The 23,357-nt window shown below is 36.0% G+C and overlaps 2 protein-coding genes across 3 annotated transcripts; one reads left to right on the top strand and one right to left on the bottom strand.

Moving 5' to 3' along the window:
* Positions 1–5,556: 5,556 nt before the first annotated feature.
* RPD1 (Ubiquitin carboxyl-terminal hydrolase family protein) lies at positions 5,557–7,282 on the bottom strand. Its single transcript, XM_078317982.1, has one exon. The coding sequence runs from the start codon at positions 7,201–7,203 to the stop codon at positions 5,914–5,916; it is 1,290 nt and encodes a 429-aa protein (XP_078174108.1). The 5' UTR covers positions 7,204–7,282; the 3' UTR covers positions 5,557–5,913.
* A 7,681-nt stretch (positions 7,283–14,963) lies between these two features.
* On the top strand, positions 14,964–17,939 carry LOC144567788 (E3 ubiquitin-protein ligase At4g11680-like). Of its 2 annotated transcripts, none has more exons than XM_078317969.1 (5): positions 14,964–15,615; positions 16,376–16,495; positions 16,841–16,973; positions 17,061–17,210; positions 17,484–17,939. In XM_078317969.1, the coding sequence occupies exons 1-5, from the start codon at positions 15,134–15,136 to the stop codon at positions 17,649–17,651; spliced, it is 1,053 nt and encodes a 350-aa protein (XP_078174095.1). In that variant the 5' UTR covers positions 14,964–15,133; the 3' UTR covers positions 17,652–17,939. The 2 variants fall into 2 exon arrangements, with proteins under 2 accessions (XP_078174095.1, XP_078174094.1); XM_078317968.1 differs by having other exon boundaries at positions 14,965–15,615; positions 17,058–17,210.
* Positions 17,940–23,357: the final 5,418 nt, after the last annotated feature.

The raw sequence follows: 23,357 nt of genomic DNA, 5'->3' as shown, positions 1-23,357 counted from the left end.
ATAAAAATTTCGGGGCGCGGAAAAAATCCGCGGTTTGACTATTTTTAAAAATTTGACTGGGACCTGTTTATTTTTAATAAAATATTTATTTTGGAGGATATTTAAAAAAAAATCGGCTTAGATTGTGGTCCAAAGAACGGAGAGTAGAGTTTGTAAGTAGAGGGAATGAATTGCAAGAGGAGGAAGGGATCAACAACACGTTTACTATGTCTACACTTTGACATGGGCGATAAAAATCGGAAAGTTTTTAGAATGATTTCACTCTCTTCTCCTCCGTTCCCCCTCTATTTTTCTCTTTTGAAACAGGTAAATGACTTTAGTCAGGTTCGATCCGATCACTCTTCACCTCCTCTCTCTTCTCTTTCCTTTAATGAACGACTTCTAGAGCACAACTTTAATAATTGAAATATAAAAAAGATAGTGAACTAAATGAATATGGATTATATTTTTTTCTTGTGAAACTGCTTAATTATTTGATTTTCCGACTTGTATTATATTGATCAATAAAACAAATTTAGATTATATTTTTCTTAATCGTTCATTTAATTTTATAATATTTATAATTATAACCTACACATGCATAACATTTATTATATTTTTATGATATTATGCACATACTGCAGTTGGTTAGTATATTTATTTGCTATTTCTTCAAGTTAAGATTAATTATAAATTTATTATTTTATTTCAAGTCATCTGTTATCGATTCGTTATTGATTAATTCTAACAAATAAAAGATCGAAATTATGTTTAATGCAAGTAAAAAATAATTATTACTGAGTTGGTTCTACAAACATCATTCCCCGTTACCACCTCCATTTATACGGATGAATAAATAAGGTTCAACCGAGACATGTCTCGTGGTCGTCTTAAAAGGATTATTCATGTGCATTTTGTACGATTTGGTACAAAAAATCGCGTCACCTCCAAGCTCAAAAAATGTGGTGGTCACAAGATTATATTTATGATCCACGTGTACAATAATACCGCTTTGAGAAAAAAAAAAGAAAGATGAAATGAAACATACTGACATGACATCATGTGGTCCTACTTTGAATCAGCCCAAAATATCAGTTTGCGCCACAACATTTGTACAATGAAACAAGAGAGGGTTAAAATGCTTTTATCATGTCTTTATCTTTTTTAATTTTAATAACTCAAAATTTAAAATTTAAAAGTTAAAATAAAACGTTAGATGTGATCTATGTTATTTTCTCTATGTACTCATAAAAAATTATTACATTTCAATTTTATTTTTATGTGAATCAATAAGTTCAAAAATCAACGTCTAGAAATCAACCACATTAGTGTGTTTTTTACAAACTCTTGATGACAATCAAAATAAAATTGAAATGTCATAATTTTTTATACATGTATAGATAAAATGATGTAGATTATATCAAACGATTTTATTTTAACTTTTAACTTTTAAATTTTGAATTATTAAAGTTTTAAAAAATAGAGGCATAGTGGAGACACAAAAAATGGAGGCATTTCAACTCCCCTCATGAAACAAACATCTATTTCTCAAAATGACAAATTTATATGCGCCACAGTTATTTTCAGGATTCTAAATAGCATTTTTTTTTTTTTTTGAGAATTGCCCGTAGGCCACATACACACAAATAATTTTTCCTGCTTCTGACAGGGATCGAACCAACTTCTCCCGTGGGAGAGTGGGGTATCTTACCAAGCTGCTATAAGCAACAGTGACAAATAACATTTATTGTGTCATCGCGCGAAGGCTACAAAAAAAGCTATTACGAATAACATTGCTATAGCGAAAGTTATCTTACAGAGCGTTTTATCTTTTTCAGTAATTATATTATATATTTCTACTAAATATCAAGATCATCTAAAGTCTAATTGAACAATCTTTTTTTGAAAAATAGTGGTATTACCACCGATTTCATAGAAATCAAGCATATTTGATATGGTACCCAAAATAGATACCAAAACCAAATACAATAAATCTTACAACAGTTTAGTATCAAAATAAAAGACTGAAAACATACAAGTCATAACCAGCTAAGTAATAACAGCTAATCACCAAAAAGACCACTAAGTAAACCCTAAGGCTATTTTTGAGAAGCTATTCTAGAATAGTAGCTATTTGGAATAGCAATGTGTATCCAAACAATATTTTTGCTATTTAGAATAGCTATAATAGCTACTATTCGGAAATGTGAAGAGAGAAAAAAAATGCTTTCTTTTCGGATTTCCGCCAATACAGTACCAAAATGACAAATTTGACACCACTTCCGGTATCTCCACATCGTAAAAATTCGTTTTAGATCCCACTTACCTATCTTTTCTCTTAATTAGCACATTGTTAACACAATTCTTTATTAGTTACATCTATTCACTATTTCACATGTACAATCTTAACAACATTTTCACTAATCCGAATAACATCATTTTCACACTAATATGAAATCACTATTTTTTCTCTATTCTCATTTACTATTCTCAAATTTTACTATTTTAGCTATTCTAGTTCTCATCTAAACGTACCCTAATGATTTAATAGATTAGGATTAATGTCATTGACACTAACCCTATTTCTTTCTAACAAGACAAGTCTAATTGAACAATAAGTAATACCAAATCGATTAAAAAATTATAATATTCATATTATATTTTACATTGCCTAATTTTCTGTGTAAATTGTAGGATAAAATTTTTTTTATGAATTTTCTAACATTTCAAAACTAATCTCCATATTAAGTAGACATTTATAAAAAATAAATAAGAAAATGAACATTATAAAAAACAATTTATACCAAATTAAAATCAAATATAAAAAATAGCTAACAGTTTATCCTTGTTTATTATTTATAATTTGTAAATGATTATTATGCTATAAAAAATCTATAACGACTAGCAACAAAAAAAATCTGTAGCAACTAACAACTAGAAAAATCTGTAGCAACAAGAGTTAAAGCCCATGTAAATTGCAAAAAGAAAAAAAACATTACATGTAGCATAGCATGCACTATTTATGCTACACGCTACGCGTTATAACGGATTGCTATTACCGCTATAGCAATCATAGCTTAAATAATGCACTTTTATCTCATAGCTTAGCATTACGTCTGAAAAACGCTTCAAATGAAGATCAAAGCTATATATTTTGTTTTTTTACCAATCTAATTTGAGCACTGGATCTGAATTCGTTTTTAACTGGGCGTCATATTTGAAATGGTACAGGCCCATGGATCAGAACGAGCATCCAACTACGGAAGCCCGTATCTGAATTTCTCTGAAGCCTTTACAAAAAGATGAGGTATTGAGCTTCATATAAACCATCTTTCAGCCCAGTTTGACTTGAATCCTGAATCAGCTCACAGTTACCAAATTTATTAGTTGTGTCAACTGAAATTTTTAGGAGATATCAATCAGTGTGAATGAGAGGTGAATGGCAGATTGTTATAATTTTACAAGTGCCTTTCCTGAGAAAGTGCATGGCCGAAAATCGAAATGCTCTTCTTGAGTGTCAATTCGCCAACTTTTGATTGGAACATTCATCTTTGATCCTAGAATTTTTTTTAATTTGCGACTTAATTAACAGTTAACAGTCACCGTCTTAATTAAATACTTTTATTTCTAATGGAAAAATAATAATAATGAAATTAACTACTTCAATTAACATAGTATCTTGACTAAAACTGTGCATTCAAATATACACAGTGGTTATTACATAGAAAAAACTTGCAGAGTGACCTAATATGTTGCTAATTCTGAGTTTTGCTAACTTAAGAATGGAATAATACTGCACAAATAATTGAGTTTTATTAGTATCTTGACTACAGACCCATTTATCAGTGAAAATGTCAACAAAGCAAACACGCTCACATTTAACTCAAACCGAATCAGTCAATCTTTTGATTTTTGAACCGTGAAAGTTTGACTTGCAGTTTGCTCTGATTTTTCATTGTCCGGAATATGCTTCACCTGAATCCAATACTTGTAAGTCTAATGAAGGTGGATATAGGAAAACAAATTGCAAAATATATCACAAATATAAGTTGTTATCTTCAACAAAACAAAAAAGAACATGGCCACTTCAATATTTCCATAATAAAAGGAAGTTAATATCAGTTTGCAAACAGGCATCGAATTCAATTTATAAGAAAAGTAAATCTGCAGACTGATCATGAAATATAATAACTATAACTAGCATGAGCTATAGCCTAAACCTGCTTAAGAGTATTCTACCTGCAGTCATGTTAATACCTTTGAAATTGTTCATCAACTGCAGAATGTCAGATATCTTCTTTCATATGTAAGGACCAGCATTTTTAAAATAAATTATCAGATAATCAGAAATTGAAGCTTAGTGGTGCAGTAATCAACTGGTACATTATGAAAACATTTTCATACAAGACCAGCATGTTAGTCCCTTAATTACTCCCAGAAATTGCACTCTCTCAAAGCTCCGATCCAAACACTGTAAACACAAAACAAGATTATAGACTACGAGGGATTAGCAATGGTATTACCTTAATATGATAAAGATTCACTTGGGGTTTTGAAAGGGCTTTTGGCGCCTCAAGTAGTTCCATATTTCCATAGAGAGAGTAATGATTCGCCGATGAGTTGCTCTAACACGTCACCCTCCTCACCACACCGCACACCTGAGCAAAATTGATTTGTGCGGACAAAAGGGATCAAACCGATTACAACTATGTAGTATGTGCGGCCCGCCTCTGTTTTTTCTCTGCTATTCCTGAAATGAGCCAGGTTTGAAATTGTACATATTGCAACTATGTGCGGGTTCTATAAATAAAAGAGAAATTTTGCTAATTCTGAGTGCCAACTTAAGTTGTGTTAAATATGAATTATGTAAAGCTTGAAATTTTATATTTGATAAACACCTGCTACAAGCATAATTAATACTTAACAAAGTGATACCCGATTATATAATAGTAAGCCAAATAACAATTGATGAGTGTACTGAATCATTGAATTTTTTTTGTTATATTTTAACTTAGAATTTTCATGGGCAACTTTTTGGCGGCATGGCCGCACGGGCCAATTTCCTCAATGCACGTATTCAGCAGAGTGAAGTCGAGCAAACAGATATTGGACTGCCGCTAGTTAGTTAATTTGGATCCAAGTGATGAGCATTTATCTGGTGGGTCAAAGACGTCACTTGTCAGGGAATAAATATGCTGCGATCCAAAAGAATTGCAGGGTCTCTATTATTTCAAATTCAATCTTTTATTTTTTGAAATGTACAAATCTCAATAAAAGTTGTTTTCTGTACAAATTTCAAAATAAATGAAAAGTTAGATTTGGAATAACATGTCCCTGCGATTGGATCGCAGCAGATTTATTTCCCATTTGTCATGATATTTCATATTTGTACAATTTTACCTTTGTTGTAGTACATAAAGTACTTGTTTCCGATCACTAACATTTATCCTCCTGTGGCTGGCATCCGTTATTTGTTAACAATTTCTGACCAAGTTCTTATATAAAACAATAACTTAGATTTTTATTAATATCAAATTTGTAGCTTTGGCATCACGCTGCTTGAAAATCAACTATTAGGCACAGCAATTCAACACAATCTTCAGCATCGTATGTAAAATAGTCCAGAAAAATTACATAACTTTCTACCTTAAACTTAACAGTATAATAACAAGGAATGCATGTTTTACTCCCTTCTCCAATAAATATAACAGTATAACCTGCTAAGTTGCCTGTGATTAGATCACGGGCGTTCCTGGAATCAATACCCATCCACAACCCCAAATTGTGGAAAATTAATAGCATCTCTATGCTCTGATTCAATTTGATAACAAAGAAATAACAATGGTACCAGCTTTAGCAACCCCAAGTCCAACAATGGTACCAGCTCTCCCCGGTACTATTTCGTCAGCCTCAGCAAAAGCATTCTTAAACTTCTCACTCAAAGTATTGTGAATCAACACCAGAATCCGATCCGCTATCCTCTCCATCACTCTCATCTAACCTCTCCTTCCCTCCAAAACCCACTCCGAACCCTTCCCGCCCCATGCTAGTCAACATTCTCTCCACATTAGCTTTTTGGGGACTCAACAAAATCAATTCTTCAAGCTTCTTTCTCGCAAGATAAATCTCATTTGTGTCGACCAGCTCCCCTTTAAAGTATGCCTCCCTCAAGAAAACTGTGTGCAACTTACCCTGATTACCCCTGGTAGAGATATAAAAGATCCCTTGATGTTGTAACAAAAACTCCTTCATTTTCTTTGGCAAACCCATTGCTTGTCTGAACTGCGCAATTCTCTCAAGTGTTGATCTTTTACCGACTGTAAGAGATAAAATTTCATGTATCATTGCCACCGAACGTTTCTCTAAGCGTTTTTGTGCCTCAAGTGATCTCAGATCATAACCTGAGATATCTTCGTATGGAGACCAGTAAGGAAGCCGTTGCCATCTCCAAACCGCAACCCGAAAATACTTGCCAATTTTAAAACCAGGAGGGAACTTGTTAGGGAAAGCAAATCGTGAATCCTCTGTTTCAGATCCACTAACCCGGTACTCCCTCTCGCGTGATTTCTCCACAGCAGGGATTCTAATGTCAGGTGGGTCTGAATCTGAGGGGACATACTCTACATACTTGGACCGGGCTGCATCAATATCGGGTTTACAAACTAATCGAAACAGACCTGGGTTTGCTAAAATTACAGACTGTTCAAAATCATCTGGTAAGCCAAGATCATACCGAATGAGGCGAATATGCTCCAACCTGAGCCGAAGTAATGGCGTGGTGAGTAGTAACAGCTTGCGTAGCCTCAAAATTGTGGATTGTACAGAGTTAGTGAGAGCTAGGGTCTCAGAGTTGAGTTGAGAAATGGCGCGAGGAGTGAGGCGAACAAAGAGAAGGCGCTGAACAGGGTGTTCAAAGATGTGGAAGACATGAGGATGGCGGATAAGGAAGCGAGAGAGGTCGGAGGGTGGAATGGAGAGACTGCGGCGCGCCATGGTGGTGAAGCGGGAGATCGGGAGTGATGCGAAGGGAAGGAGGAGCTCTCGCAGGGATAAGGCGAGGCGAAGCTTTTTGTGGATTTCCATGATGGTGTCGAGGGAGTGATCCCGCACGCGCTCTTGTTTCTTCGGGATGGAGGTGGATTTGGAGTAGTGATGGGAATGGAAGGAGGGGAGGATGAGGCGACGAAGGAGGTGGTGAGAGAAAGAGGAGCGGCGGAGCGCCATGGTTTTCGAGAGGTTTTACGGAGAGGCCGCCGGAGTAGAGAGAAGAGGGATTGACCGATGCAGTGAGCCAGAACAAGTGAGGTTTTTGTCTTTTTGCTTAGATTTTGGGCCGAGTTTGAGCATAGAATGGAGAGTACTGTTGGGTTATATATCAATTTTGGGCCAGGTGAAATCCATATACACATCTAAGGACTCTACAAAAAAATCGTGGCTCATGAAATGTTCGGACTCAACTCAGAAATGAACTTGTTAACAACTCGTTTGTTAAAATCAACAAATAGTGAATTATAAACGTGATAGGTCTTGCTTTGTGGTGATCGGAGTTGGTGTCGTGCTAAAAAATATTGGAACCGAGCATAACACGAGTACGGACACGACATATCTATGCACGAGTTGTGCTGGAACATGCCACTTTTTTTTTTCTTTTTCTTTCTTTCTTTATTTGTTTTTGTTTTCTCGGAGTTCTCCAGAAGAAAAGAAGAATACTTTTATTAAACTTTTCACTGTAGTCCTCCTAATAAAAAAAGTATCACTAAATATGATTTTTTTTACTGTTTATACCTTAGCTCTAATTTTTTCTTATAAACATATTCCTTCTGTATTTAATTGTATCTCTGCTAGATGTGTCCTTAAACATCCCGCGGCCATTTTTATTAATATCCCTAAAAAAAATCAAAATTTAAAAAATGCCCCTGTTCCTCATTTTTTTTAAAAAATGCCCTGACCGCCTGGGCCCAGGGCGGCCCAAAATTCCCCATGGGGCGCCAGCCCCCGGGGCGGCCCATAGCACAAGTGAGGCGCCAGCCCCCAGGGAGCCTCATGTGTGTGTGTTTTTTTTTTTTTTTTTTTTTTTAGAGAAATTTTAGTATTTTGATTTGTGAATAATTTTGTGAAAAAAGTTTAGGGTTTATGTATATGTGTATGTGTATGTCAAAAAATAAAATATTATGTGTATGGCTACCAGAAGCATTTCGGCCGAGGTGCTTCCGGGGTTATATTTTAGTGTGTATCAAACAACAAATCTAAACCGTTAGATGTTCAATCTATTATAAAATATGCTTGGAGACCAAATTTTACATTTTTTTGGAATTTTTTTACTATTTATTAAGATGGTTTGAAAATCGCTGTTTTTATTAAAATTCTGCACCATTAAAGCTTATATTCAACATAATGCGCGCCAATGTAATACAACAGTCCCATAGTAAAAATACTACAGTCAGAAATATATTACAATAAACAAAAAAGTTCACACAAGCAAAATAGCAAGTTTATCTGCCCCTACCACGACGTCTCAATAAACCTAACAAACCACTAGTTGTACTGGTATGAGCTGCAGGTGCGGCATTACTTGTAGAGGCTTGGCAACTAGATGATTGGCTCGGAGAAGGGGGGGGGGGGGTTGTGTTCTACCAGTTGCTTCAGCAACAACTCTAGCATTTTCTCTTTCGTTGTGCGCGTTTATGGCATCTGAAAATAAGAATACAATTCAGTTAGTAATATAATAAAATCATAAATGAATTTCGTACAATGTTACATACTTGCCGTGCGCCTGTCAGAAACAGAACGGCGAGCCCGATTTCCCGACGGTCGCCTACCACCCATCTCGTCCATGGTCATTACAATACGCTTGTGTCTCCTCCTCCCCTTTCTTATCCATCCTTCTGAAGGGAGTATTCTATCACCGACATATGCAGGCCACTCGTGCTGATCGGGATAAGAATGGAAAGATCCACCCCAAGTGGAAGCAAGGTAATCGGTACGGTACATGTCAGCAACATAGTGATCCTCGCAGTAGTTCCTCACTCGGCATACCGCCATCACGTGACTGCAGGGTATGTGACTTAGTTGGGGTCCTTGGCATGTACAGGTTACCGCCCTGGCATCTCCGAATTTAACCACGTACTTGCAAGCCCTCTTGACAAACGCCATAGTCCCATCGGTTTACGGCTAGTAGGAACGTACTCATTTGGATTTTTCACTTCGAATTCTGTTCCATTATTACCCATCGGGATAACGGTCATAGTTGCACCTTTGTCTCTGTGTCGTCTTAGTTTCTCCTCCACCCTTGTTGAAAATGACTGGTTCATCCTTATTAATTTTGCGGCCTTAGCACGCCGTTCCTGAAACCAGGCATTTAACTTGTAGAATGTGTCCTCTACAATTGCAACCACAGGCAACATCCGGCTCTGCTTGAATACTGCATTCAGCGACTCGGACCCGTTGGTTGTCATAATTCCCCAACGCCAACCTCCATCACGGGATTGATATATTTTCTCGTATGCTGGATCTTCGTTGACATCTCGGGGATTATTTTTGCCCACCTTCATTAAGTAGAGATTTGCCTTTGGCATGTACTACATAAAAAATAAGGAAATAGAATAATGTAAGTAAACAATTGTAGTAAAAAAATTTGTTTTCTTAAAGTACAATAATATATGTAAACAATTGAAATACATGTACCTTTGCAAAACTGCTAGTCATCTCTACCACCCTTCTCGGCTTTTTCTTTCTGCAATTCCATCTAAATGTTGTTAGTGTAATAATATAGAAGTCAATAATACGATAATTTATCATAAAGTTTTGTTCATGAATTGGATGATTAATATCATTTTGTTGCCTTGAGTATTATTGAATTTATGGATCATTTCGAGTTCATGACTGAAATTGTGAAACTCCATAATATAGATAATATATACTCTTAAAAAGTCACTGACCAAGGTAATTAGCAGGAACACTAATTACCGCGATAAAGTTAGTATGTGGATTAAAAGATGGTTAAGTTTTACAAACCACCTGACACGAGATGTCATTTTAATCACATAGATACATGTTCTAGGAACATGGTATTTGACAGACCCCGAATGAAATATTAAATAGAATTGTGTTCGTGTCATTTATGTTTTCATTCAGTGTTAGGTTCTACAGTATGAGGTATTTATCGTTCCCACTGAGAAATATGTATGTGTGATTGTTATCTACCACTGTCCGTAAAAAGCAGTCATAACGGTAGCTTTTCCATATGTATAGCTTAGCTGAGGAAGTGATAGTTTACCAGGAATACTATTTGTCCCTCGTATCTCTATACGAGCTATAGCATCACTGGGCCCCTTGGTAGAGTTAGATTATCTGCTAGCGGTATAATTACAAGAGTAATTATATTTGATAATCTGCTCAAGATCAAGAAAAGATTCAGTTAGCAAGGATGACACACATCTACCTTGAAACTGATCTGATAGCTATGAGACAGAAGAACAGACACAAGTAAATTGTTTACTGGATCGTGATATTGTACAGTACAGCATCATCTGTGTAATTGGATGGTCATGATATGTTGCCAGATGCCGCTCATGATTATAGAAGTTAAAACAATTTTAACTCTGTTTACCAACATAACACAGATCCTATTGGGTCACACCATATAGGAGCTACTCGGAGAATCTTACTGATTAATTATAAATTGATTATAATTAATATTAAGATGGTTATAATTAATTATACGTGTTATAATTAAATTATAAATGTTATGTAAAAATAATAAGCAAAAACATTGGTTAATTTATAAACGTGTGTGACATGTTGTATAAAAGTTAACCGGTTAATATATAAATGTGCAGGACACGTTGTATAAATTATCGAAACAACAAACCGCAAGAAAAATATATATATAATTGTTCAGAATAATTATACGAATATTATTTGTGTTCGGGCCGAGGGCATTCGGGTCTTTTCAGATTCGTCCTTATCCGCATGACATGTCATTGATCCTATCCAGATGACATGTCATCAATCCTATCCACAAGGGCAAAATGGTCATTTCACACCTATGCCACCTTGCATGTGTAGAAACATGGAGAAGAGTGTGGAAGGGTGTGGAATGGGTATTTTGGTCATTTCACATATAAAAGGATGAGGTGTCAATGGCATACCTTGTAAATAGGCCGAACTTGGAGGCCATTTTGGTCTTTTGCAACCGACCCTAAACACTATAAATAGGGGTGGAGGGGTAGAGAGAAAATAGCCAATTTCATTCGTACCGTTTCGTGTCGAAACGGATCGGTATTTTCTCTTTCTCGGTTTCTCTCCCAAATAGTGTTTCGGTTGAGAATAGAAAGTTATACGTAGTTGACGTATAATCTTGCGGGTTGTTGTGGAGTATATTTACGGGATCGATGAATAGTGTTTTACCGAATTTAGCGGTATGTCAGTTTTGCATATTGATGAAACTGAGCAACCGAAAATTCGTGTTTACGGGTTTTCGTCTTTTTCCCGTGAATAGTGTTTTTGCAGAATTCTGCGATTTACGGTATTTCTGGCAGAAGAAATAAACCGCTTTCCGGTTAGTCCTGGTGGATAACCGATAGAGGTATCACACGTGTGATACTCCGAGTCGATTCCTTCCCTGGTGAGGCTCTACTCGCTCGGTCTGCATTCCAACTGTGATTTGGAAACAAGGTATAAATATGCTATATTAATCTATTTAATTGGTAAGTAGATTAAAGTTTTAGAAATCAATCATGGAGTAGATCTGTAAAAGGATTAAATTGAGTTTTGATGCCAAAGGAATACTGAAGGTGGACCGCCTTGGAAAGTTTCCTGACATACCCCGTTTAATCCTGAGCTTAAGTTGACCGTAGAAATTTTTGTTCTACGGTCATTCCGCACCTTAAGCCTAAACGGGTTTTGGTTAGCACCCCCGAAACCCCAACAAATGTATCAGTAACCCACTTGTCGCCCCCGGTTGCCTTGGAAAGGTTCTCCGCAACGTGTTGCATACACAACCTGTGCACACACTGGCCAGTACGTGTTGACCAACCGTAATCTTCACGATCAAAAACATATTTTATTCCTTTGTGCTGGTCTGATATCACGCAGAAAAACTTCCCTTCCCCAATCACCCGTCTTCTTAAAAACTGCATAAAGAATCCCTAGTTCTCGCCGTCCTCTTTATGAACAATTGCAAACGCCAAAGGCAACAGCTGGTTCTCAGCATCATATGCGCATGCTATCAGTAGGCTCCCCTCGTAACAGCCAGACATGAAGCATGCATCAATGCTGATAACGGGTCTGATGTATGGCACAGCCTGGATACAAGCACCGAAAGCCCATGCTATGCCCTTGAATTGTTGAGCTCCCTCTATTAGTACTCCGTCTTTATCAAAAAAAGGGCCATGCCATCGCTCATATACGGTGCCGACATTTGTACTTGCCATGGCCTGGAGCAATGGTGCCAGATAGCCATACGAATCCTTCCAACTACCGAATATCCTGCAGATAGCAAGTTCACGACCTCTCCACAGCCTGTTGTATTTTGGGATTACATATTTGTATTTGTGTCTGACGGTCATAGCCACCGCCTTGATGCTCATCGATGGATCCAACTTAATGTCCTCCTCAATTGCATCGGCAATTAGTGATGTCGTCAGCTGCGCATGGTCTGTCCTTGTGGACGCAGACTTGCATGTATGAGGTGGTTCACACTTCTTAATCATCCATGCTTCCCCTGAACCCGCAGGGGTTGCAAAAAGGCGGAACTCGCAGCGCGGGTGAGTTTTACACAGCACAACTAACCTTGTTCGGTCCCTTTTGTGTATTATACATTCCCAGTTGCCGTGAACATGAGTCTCATTTATTTTCTTTACAAGTTTGGCTATGTTGGTATAAACTTGCCCTGCGGCAAGTTCTTTATTGTATTCAACACGAGGACCGAAGAAACTAATGTCTGCCTCTTCGAAAGCTGTGGTGTCGTTGAATGTGGCGACCGGATGCTTACTTCCCCGACCTGTAATCGGGAATTTTTCTGCCCTGGATAAACCTGGTACATTTGCATCACCATCTGATAAGTCATCAGCTTCCCAAACCCCTTGGTATTCGTCCCCCGTTTCCATTTCCCTCTCTGGTATGGCATCAATAGCATCAACATCAATATCAATATCATTTCGATTAACGGGTACCGGTCCTGACTCTGGCATAGTTGGAAATCTAGGGATTATGGGTGTCTGTCTGGGTGGTGGTGGCAACTCTTCAGTATTTTCTGGGGAGTTGTGGTACCCCTGGTTGTCATAACTGGGGCTGTGGTACCTCTGGCTGTCATAAGGGGACTGCTGGTGATATCCCTGGTTGTCATAAGGGGATTGCTGGTGGTACTCCTGGTGGTCATAAGGGGAGTGCTGGTGGTACCCTTGGTTGTCATAAGGGGAGTGCTGGTGGTACCCTTGGTTGTCATAACCTGAAGGTCCGGCCCTCGTTCGGGGAACCCTCTTCGAATATATGTCCTTTACCGGGACCCCACAAGCTACAAATTGAGTATACACAACTCTCCACAAATTGGCATCTGTTATTGGAAACTTAACAAAGTAAGGTCTACCCCCCCGCGTGAGTTGTCAATCCGTGTAGCCAATTCTATTTCATACCTGTTGGGGTTTACAGATGTCTTTTCGTATATTAGCTGCTTCAGTTCCTCAAATGTGGTATTTTCATTAATCTCGAAGCCAAATGCGACTTCTTTCGTGTAATGCACGCCATCTTCATCCCTTTCTAGCTTGCCGCCGACATACAGTGCAACTAACATCTCTTCTTTAACAAACTACATTTAAAAAAAAAAATTACAAGTATTACATGACATAATAATGGGTACAGTAATAAATGACTAACTGAAAAATAATTTAAAAAAAAAATTAAAAAAATTACAATTTTGCTACAGTACGATACAATAACTACAACAGTCAGATACAGTAAATGTACAATGCGCTACAGTAAATGTACGGTACGGTACAGTAAATGTACAGTACGCTACAGTAATTACAACAGTCAAAATTAACTACAGTAATGACTAATTATTATAATTAAAAAACATACCTATTCACTCAGTTTCTCGCCTCGAGCGAAATTCTCAAATCGGGAAGTGACAGAGGCAGAAAACGAAGGGTTTAAATCAGATTAAATATGGGGCGCCCGGCTGTGTGGCGCCTCACTTGTGCTATGGGCCGCCCCAGGGGCTGGTGCCCCATGGGGAATTTTGGGCCGCCTTGGGCCCAGGCGGTCAGGGCATTTTTAAAAAAAAATGGGGAACAAGGGCATTTTTAAAATTTTGATTTTTTTTAGGGATATTAATAAAAATGGCCGAACATCCCGTGTTGAAATTCGCTAAGATAAACATAGCAATCTTTGCTATACGAGACAAACACATCATAACATGACAATCGTAACACCGAGTGCCGTATTTTGTCATGTTTGAGTCCATATATGTCGTATTGTATTCATGTGTGACGTGTTTTTTTTTATTATTCTACCAACAAGAGCAGCAGTGGTGATCTGGCTCCGGTTCTGTTGGCTATAATTTGTATCCTATGCATTAATTAAATTAATTATTATTTTTTGAGTCAATGTATATCGACCATCCGATCCGCTTTAAAATCCGTATAGAGTAGATTAACATTAATATTAAAGAGCCTCTTAAATTATAAATTATAAATTATAACTGGATTAACTCCGTTTAAAAGGTCAAATTGCGTTAACCCAAGAGATAATCTTTTGAATTAATGCAGAGTGGCAGACGATGCAGACTCATGTTGGCTATTGGTGTGTAGACCGATTCCACCGGACACGTCTAATTACTAAAATAATTTATCTTCTACGGTCATTAAAAACAGTTTCCATTTCCGTGTCGTCCGTAATCAGAAATTACGGTTAATTAATAGCGAAAGATCGGATACAAATACAGTAAGGTCTACTTTCACCTTCTTAGCCGAAAGGCCAAAGAAAATGATACAGTCAATAATTCCTTTCTACCAAAAAGAAATGAGAGAGGGGGAGAGAGAGAGAAAGCACAAAAACCAAGTGCTCGAACCAAACATCAAGCACTAACACTTTTCAATCTCTCCAACCTCCCCAATTTCGACCATCCCGATCCTAATTCTCTCATATTCTCGCAATGTCGTCAGCCTCCATTGATCTGTCCTCCCTCCTTTCCGGCGCCGATCGCCAGAGGAGAACTCCTCTAGGAGGTGTTGCGAGATTCCTCCGCCGCACCCGCACGGCACGGGAACCTTCAACCTTAATTCGTGAATCGGCAACTGATCAATTGGAGGATAGACAAAGCGGCTGGGCCTATTCTAAACCGGTAGTTGCGTTAGATACTCTGTGGAATCTCGCGTTCGTGGTTGTAGCTGGATTTTTGCTCTACCTGAGTAGAGAGGAGAAGCCAGTGGTCCCACTTCGTCTCTGGGTAGTGGGGTATGCTGTCCAGTGTATTATGCATGTTGTATGTGTCTTGGCTGAGTATAGGAGGAGGGTAAGAGAAGGAGAGGGAGAGGAGAGAGAAGATAGAAGGCATGCTGACGCTGATTACAGCTTGGTGCCTGATTTGGAAATGAACCGGGTTTATGGGAATCAACAAAGTCAGGAAATCACAAGGTATTACCCAATGCTCTTCCTTATATTGGATTAGGAAAGTTGGTATTAGAGTCAATATTCCAATACCAATAATCTCATCCCCACTTTATGCTTGTGTGCGCTAATAGCTATTCTCTTGAATTAGCTTTTTAAGTAAGGACATGAATTTTCACTTATAATAGGAGGTTATAACCTTTTACCACTTAACAATAAATTGTTGGTTCAAACCAGTATATACCCAATTTCATTCCTCCTAAAAAAACTCCATCCAACTTTACCTGAGATTATGACCTTCTACTAGGCTACAGTATGAAAAGGTACAAGTATGGATAAGCTGCAGAAAGTTGATTCAGGGTCTTCTTCCAGCCTGATCTGTAAATCTTACTGTTTTAATCCAAAGTTAAACAGGACAAGTATACTACTTTATTTGGAATGTGTCCTCTTCTGTGCTTTAATAGTTTTTCAATTTAGACAATTAAAGTAAAAATTCTATATCATTTTGCCGTCTCTTTCTGACATTAGAGATATTGGGGAATGGCCCATGGAATTTTGAATCCCTTAAAGTGCAAAGTAAAGCCGTACTGTTGATTGTGAATTATAAATTAGCCATGCCTTGTTTTAGAGGAGAATATATTTTCAATTCCACATATCCATGTTGTTAACTAGAAACCTTTTATATATGGGTTCCTCTCAGAACAAAAAAAAAAAATAAAAACATTTAGCCTTTTTCTTATTTGAAGATTACCTATTTATTTTTCTATTATCTTTTGTTTGGCCTCAGCTCCGCAAAACGGTTGGAGTCAGCTAATACACTGTGTTCCTTCATTTGGTGGATTATTGGTTTTTATTGGGTTTCTGCTGGTGGCCAAGCTCTCACTCAGAATTCCCCACAACTTTACTGGTACTATTTCTACAGACCAATAGGCCATAGCACTTTCCTGATGGTTTTATTCCACTCTTGATCAAAAGATTATCTGTCTGATAAATGCCAGTACCGTAACCTGTTTAACTGAGGTTTTCCTTTTTCATTCTGCCTTTTTAATTGCCATCTACACCTCATATTAAAGCTAAATTTTTATAAAATTAGAAATTTTGTTCTTAGTTAGAAAATAATTAGTTGTTGTGGCAAATTGCACTTTGGAAGTCTAAACCTTCTCAATACTAGTACTTCTTAGTACCAATATCTTCTTGATTTTTAGTGCTGTCTTATTGGTATGTATTAATTATAAACTCTTTGTTTTATAAGGTTGTGCATAGTGTTTCTGGCATTTGATGTATTCTTTGTGGTCTTCTGTGTGGCGCTTGCTTGTGTTATTGGGGTTGCAGTTTGCTGTTGCCTTCCTTGTATCATAGCTGTACTCTATGCCGTGGCAGATCAAGTATGTTATTTTATTATAAACATGCCCAAATTTTGTCAGAGAATCTTTTTTTGTTGTTGTTGACATTATTTGTTGTTTCTGAAGCAGCAGGGAGCATCTGATGAAGATATCTGCCAGCTGCCAAAATATAAATATAGAAGGGTAGGTGGTAGTGATGGTGCAAAAATGAACGGAGGAGTTATAACCAAGCTTGGAAGTGATCCACCGATTGAGCACACTCTCTCATCAGAAAATGCGGTATTGCTCCTAAAACTATGATTTCGGTTAAGGAAAAGAAGTTGAAATAGATGGACTGTTAATTACACTGCGACACTAAAATAGATTAAATTGAGGGTTATTGAAAAGTGCATAGTTGAAAATTCTCAGTCTAAAATTTGTTGCTTATTACATAATAGAGTATAGGGCCTTAGTTGACCATTTGTGTGAATCATTATGATTAAAATATACCAATACAGTGCAAGCATGTGCATTTCCATTATATAACTTGGATGTATTTTGAGTAACATGCAGGAATGTTGCATCTGCCTTTCCCAATATGATGATGGGATGGAGTTGCGGGAACTACCTTGCACACACCATTTTCACTGTGCTTGCATTGACAAATGGTTGCACATCAATGCAACTTGCCCACTTTGCAAATATTGCATTGTAAAAATCAACAATGATGAACATGTATAAGTGTCCTTGATGAATTTTTCTGAAGAATGTTGTTTGATTTGGTTAGTGTAGAGGTTCAGGATCTGTTTATATATGCCAACTGTTATCACAAGTGCAAATACCGATAGTAAGTGTAAGAACAAAGAATTGCTTATTTACTGTTTTGATGTGCATATTCAATGAAAGATTGAGTCAGTTGCTTTTATACATTGGAATCCATGACAAAATTGTGCCAGAAAAGGCAGCCTCATCTGTGGTTCGGATTGACATTGATTATGTTATTAATCTTGATCAATTTTTCAAATCCAATATTTTTCTTTGCTTTTAATTTGAGTTTTACAGGGAGAAGTACAGTAACATCAGTCCGTTTTTAATTGTTATGCTTCTCAGATTATTTTTTATTGTTATAATAGAACAATCTGATATTAATTTTTTTTTGACAATTCTTAAAAGTTGATTGAATATCTGTCAACTGGAGAGCACCTCATGCTATTAATTGCTCAAAAGAAGGGACCAATCTAGGGAAAAGTTACAGAGCCAAAATGTCCTACGTGATTAGATCTATTTTGTTCCTGCAATCCAGCACATTTCACTCGGATTGAATTTTTTTTTTCCCACGTGAGCAGTAATTTTCAATTCAAAATTTTTAATTTCCGTACCCATTTCTATTCTCACTGGTGTAACCGAACAGGGCCTAAATCAAAATTTTTAATTTCCGTACCCATTTCTATTCTCACTTGTGTAACCGAACAGGGCCTAAATCAGTGCATTTTAAAATCGAGATGAAATTCTGTGACATATAATGGCTCCTCGTTGGTCTTAAATAAGCCTGGGCTAGTGCTTATCCTTCTCAGCTAACACGGAGTCTCGTAATGTTTTATGCGGCCATTTTTATTAATAACCCAAAAAAAAAAGGTTTTTTACAAAAATAACCTCAAAATCTTAGTTTTTTCAAATATAACCAAACCGCCAGGGTTGCTGGCGGTCCCCTTCTATAGCGGACCGCCAGGGACACGGGCGGTCTGCTAGGGACCCGACCGCCAGAGTTCTGGGCAGTCCGCTATTTTTTTTATTTTTTTATTTAGAGATCTGATTTTTTCTTAATATTTTCATTTGTGAAGTTTTAGTTTTTTTTTGTTTAGGGTATTTGGGGTATTTGTCAAAAAATTAAGGACTTGGCTTTTATTAAAAAAAATTAGCGTTCGACTTTTTAAAATCCTAACGGTCGATCCGAACCGTTCATCTTTGTTGAAACACAAACTGTTGAAGGTCAAAATTAGATACCGAGGCGTGTGCAACCGGACAGGGAGCTCAAAGGCAAAGCAGCTGCTAGGTTTAGTCCCTCGGGGAAGAAGCATAAGAAATGATTGCAGTTTTTTTATGATGTATTTTGGACTGTAGCTCTTTATTATGATTGCAGTTTTATTTTATATTTCATGTTGGTTTTTATGTTTTTTCTGCTTTACATCGAAACGGTCTTCTGAAATTACAACGTATCTTTCACGACGTCGAAATAATAAGTTCACAAATACAATTAAAGTTCAACGATACAGCAGGGGGAGCCCTAGAAGGTCCAGCCCCAGCCGCACTAAAAGGTCTAGCCCCGGCCTGGGGAACCCTCCTGGAATATAAGTCTATCATCGCGACCCCCCTAGACTCAAATTGTTGGTACACAGCCTTCCACAACTCCTCATCTGTTATAGGAAAACTCACAAAGTAAGGTCTACCCGCCCCAGCCCGTTGTGTGTCAATTCGGGTAGCCAATTCTAAGTCATACCGGTTGGGGTTTACACCAGTCTTTTCGTATACTAGTTGCTTAAGTTCAATAAATGTGGTTCTTTCATTAACCTGCAAGCCGAATGAGGCATCTTTCGAGTAATACACGCCCTCTACACCCTTAGTTAGCTTACCGCCCACGTACAATGCAACCGGCATTTTTTCCTTAACAAACTACATTTAAAAACAAAATTTATAAGAATTACAGTATAATAGATTCATTATTTTTTGCAATTTAAAAGTTAATTATAATATTAATTAAAGACTAATTTATAGTATTATTTACATACTGCGGGTATAATAATTATTAATTAAAAATTAAACAGAAAATAATTAAATAAAAAATAAAATACCTGTAGCAATCGCCTCTAAATCGCCTAAAATCGCTTCAAAATCGCCAAAATCGCTCTCTCTTTCTTCTCTATGGTTTAACAAATGAGACTGTGTGCTGGAGAGAGAGAGAAAGCATGCTTATAAGACAGCTAGCGGACCGCCAGGGATACTGGCGGTCTGGTCCCTAGTGGACCGCCCAAGCTATCAGAACTTGAAATTTTTTTAATAAAGGCCAAGTCCTTAAATTTTTGACAAATACCCCAAATACCCTAAACAAAAAAAAAACTAAAACTTCACAAATGAAAATATTAAGAAAAAATCAGATCTCTAAAAAAAATAAAAAAAATAAAATAGCGGACCGCCCAGAACTCTGGTGGTTGGGTCCCTAGCGGACCGCCCGTGTCCCTGGCGGTCCGCTATAGAAGTGGACCGCCAGCAACCCTGGCAGTTTGGTTATATTTGAAAAAACTCAGATTTTGAGGTTATTTTTGTAAAAAACTTTTTTTTTGGGTTATTAATAAAAATGGCCGTGTTTTATGGAAAACAAATATTGGTGATTTTTGGAGAAATATGTAAGTTTGTAACTGATTTAAAAACCTGAAAGTCTAAAGAATTATTAAATTCTATAATTTGAAATTGGAAGTTGAAAACTTTTTTGTTTTACTACAAGATACTTATATCTTCTCTTTCAAATCATTTTAGAAAGAATAATAAAAGGAATTAGATGAACTTTTGATTCCTCAAATTAGCAAACTTTCTTGGATGTTGAAGTAAAAGGGATATCTGCCGAGGAAAAAGTAAGTTTGAAAAAGTATAGGGACGGAGGCTGGTTTTTGAGTAATGAATATAAAATATATAAGGAAAAAAAATTTCAATAATATAATTTTGTAATAAATGAAATATTAATAATTTCAACATTTATATGCTTCAAGTAGAAAAGTTTCAATAGTCCAAGTTGTACACATTGTACAATAATCGGTTTTTTACGTAAAAAAATGAAGGTCAAACATATAAATTTTTTATAAAAAAAAAAAGTCAATTTATGATACAGGTTGTAACGGGTAGCAATTTACTATAAAAAATATAGTAAAATTATATAATAATAGAGGAGGGATCCAATTACACTATTTTCGGTGACAGCGAATTACATTCTCGATTTTTAAAGTTTTCAAAGTTTAAATAATTGATTCAAACGTTCAATATAATGGATATATTAAAATGTGCTTGCAGATCAAATTTTACATTTTTTGAATTTTTTTTACTATTTATTAAGTATTTAACAAAATCGCTATATTCAGACTATTGAATCTTTGTACCCATCTTAATGAATAGTAAAAAAATGTCAAAAAATGTAAAATTTGATATACAATCACATTTTAACATATCCATCATGTTGATCGGTTTAGATCAACTGTTTAAACTTTAAAAATATAGAATGAAATTCGGTATTACCAAAAAATAATGTAATTGAATCCCTTCTCATAATAATAATATATTTTTTAAAAAAATATATGGAAGTCAATTGACCTCATTTGATGGATGCCCCTCCGACTCTGAATCAGTGGGTGGGAGATCTTACTTAAATCACTGACGCAAACAATAAGCAAACGGAACCCTTTCTTACGTTGAAACTACAAAAGTTAGTCTAATCAGTGTGTGAAGCAATGAAAAAATGGCACATTTCTGTTGAGTTTGGACTTGGGTGAAAACGGAGGGGATAGTGGTAAAATTATATTTATATATATTTTTATTTTTTCGGATACGGATACGAAACAGATATTAGACAGATACATATACAGATTTGAATCAGATTATATATTTATAAAATAATATAAAAAATATTAAAGTTCGTAATATTTATTTAATTATAATGGTGAATAATATAAAATTTTCATAATATATATTAAAATAGAGGAAGGTTAAAATACACCCTCTTTTTGTGCTCCTAACGTGCACCCTCCCCTTATATCTTCATTTTCTTTTTTTTGAAAACTTGGTAGTAGCTACCAAGGTTCGTGAGGGAGAATCGAACTCTTGACCTTTGGGTATAACAACTCTAGGACATTTTCCTAGCCAATTGTGCTACCTCCCCTTTCTCCTTATATCTTCATTTTCAAAGTTCAAATAATAGATTCGAACCTTATAACGTGTTCTTCATTTTAAAATGTGCTTGGAGACCAAATTTTACATTTTTTTTTGGAAATTTTTTACTATTTTTTCAGAATTTTTGATTAATAACTATTTTCAAAAATTCTGAAAAAATAGTAAATTTAAAAAAAAAATGTAAAATTTGGTCTCCAAGAACATTTTAATATGAAGAACACGTTGGAAGGTTCGAATTCACAATTTGAACTTTGAAAATGAAGATATGAGGGGAGGTAGCACGTTAGGAGTACAAAAAGGAGAGTGCATTTTAACCCTCCTCATTAAAATATATGATATATATCTACTATTTGGATACTGATAATTGAAACATAACAATATCTGTATCCTTATCCACACGAATATTCACATCTAAATTTTCGAATATAGATCAAATTAAGACCGGATATTATCCATACCGTTTTCACCTCTTGTTTGGACCTAAGGTTGTCATAGTATAAAATGGTAGACAGTACGACCAATAAGGATCAGAATTACAAAATTTATCTTTATAGACCAACACATAAATAATGTGGTACACTGAGGTACTGTGTAATTATTAAGAATAATTATTTTTGTATCCGCGCTACAGTAACTGCATTTAGAGGAATAATGTATTATGGTCCCCACTAATTATATTGCGTCCACTAATTATTATTCTAAAAGGATATTATATAGTCTCAACTAATTATTATTTTAAAATCTCAGTAGGACCCTTTCAAAGCCTCGGCACTAATTCCGCGTTAACATTTCTCTAGCAAAAATAGTTGACCTCATAAAAATAAATACTTTAGTGCATAGATATAAATACTTTCAATACTTAGATATTAATACTTTCAGTGTCATATGTAAAAAGAGGAGGGATCCAATTACAACATTATGGCAGTTTAGGTCCCCACAAGCAGTTATGTAAAAATTACAACATTGTTTACTATATAGATATAAATACTTGTGTTCTTTGAACTATATACTTCAAGATTTGACTATTAATATTTTAAAATAAAGTTACAGATTTGGAATAGTTGCAGTCCCCACAAGTAATTATGGCAGTTTAGGTGCGGGTATGACATCATAAATTTCAAAAAAAAGTGTGGGTATGATTATTTAAAAATAATTAATGTATCATTTACATTGTTTACTATATAGATATAAATATTTGTGTTCTTTGGACTACATACTTCAAAATTTTGTTAGATATGTGTTCTAAAAGTTATCTTGTGTTGATCACTTTTACATGTTATGTTTATGAATTGGATGCTACATGCATTTTGTTCCATGAAATTTATGTTTATCTATAGAAGTGTTCAAGAAGATGCTCTTGGTCTTGAACCATAGAACTCTATATGATGACAAACATAAATCTCTAAAATGTTCACAAACTTGGTTATTAGCATGGAACACTAATATACCATGATAAGTTTGTCATGTTGATTAAAGTACATTGTAATTCTATAAATGTTGATAAAGTCTTATCGT

Source organism: Carex rostrata, chromosome 16 (genome assembly GCF_964058835.1).
Source record: "Carex rostrata chromosome 16, lpCarRost1.2, whole genome shotgun sequence".
Classification (NCBI taxonomy): domain Eukaryota; kingdom Viridiplantae; phylum Streptophyta; class Magnoliopsida; order Poales; family Cyperaceae; genus Carex; species Carex rostrata.
Note: the sequence above shows the minus strand (reverse complement) of the source record. Positions and strands in the feature narration are given on the sequence as shown.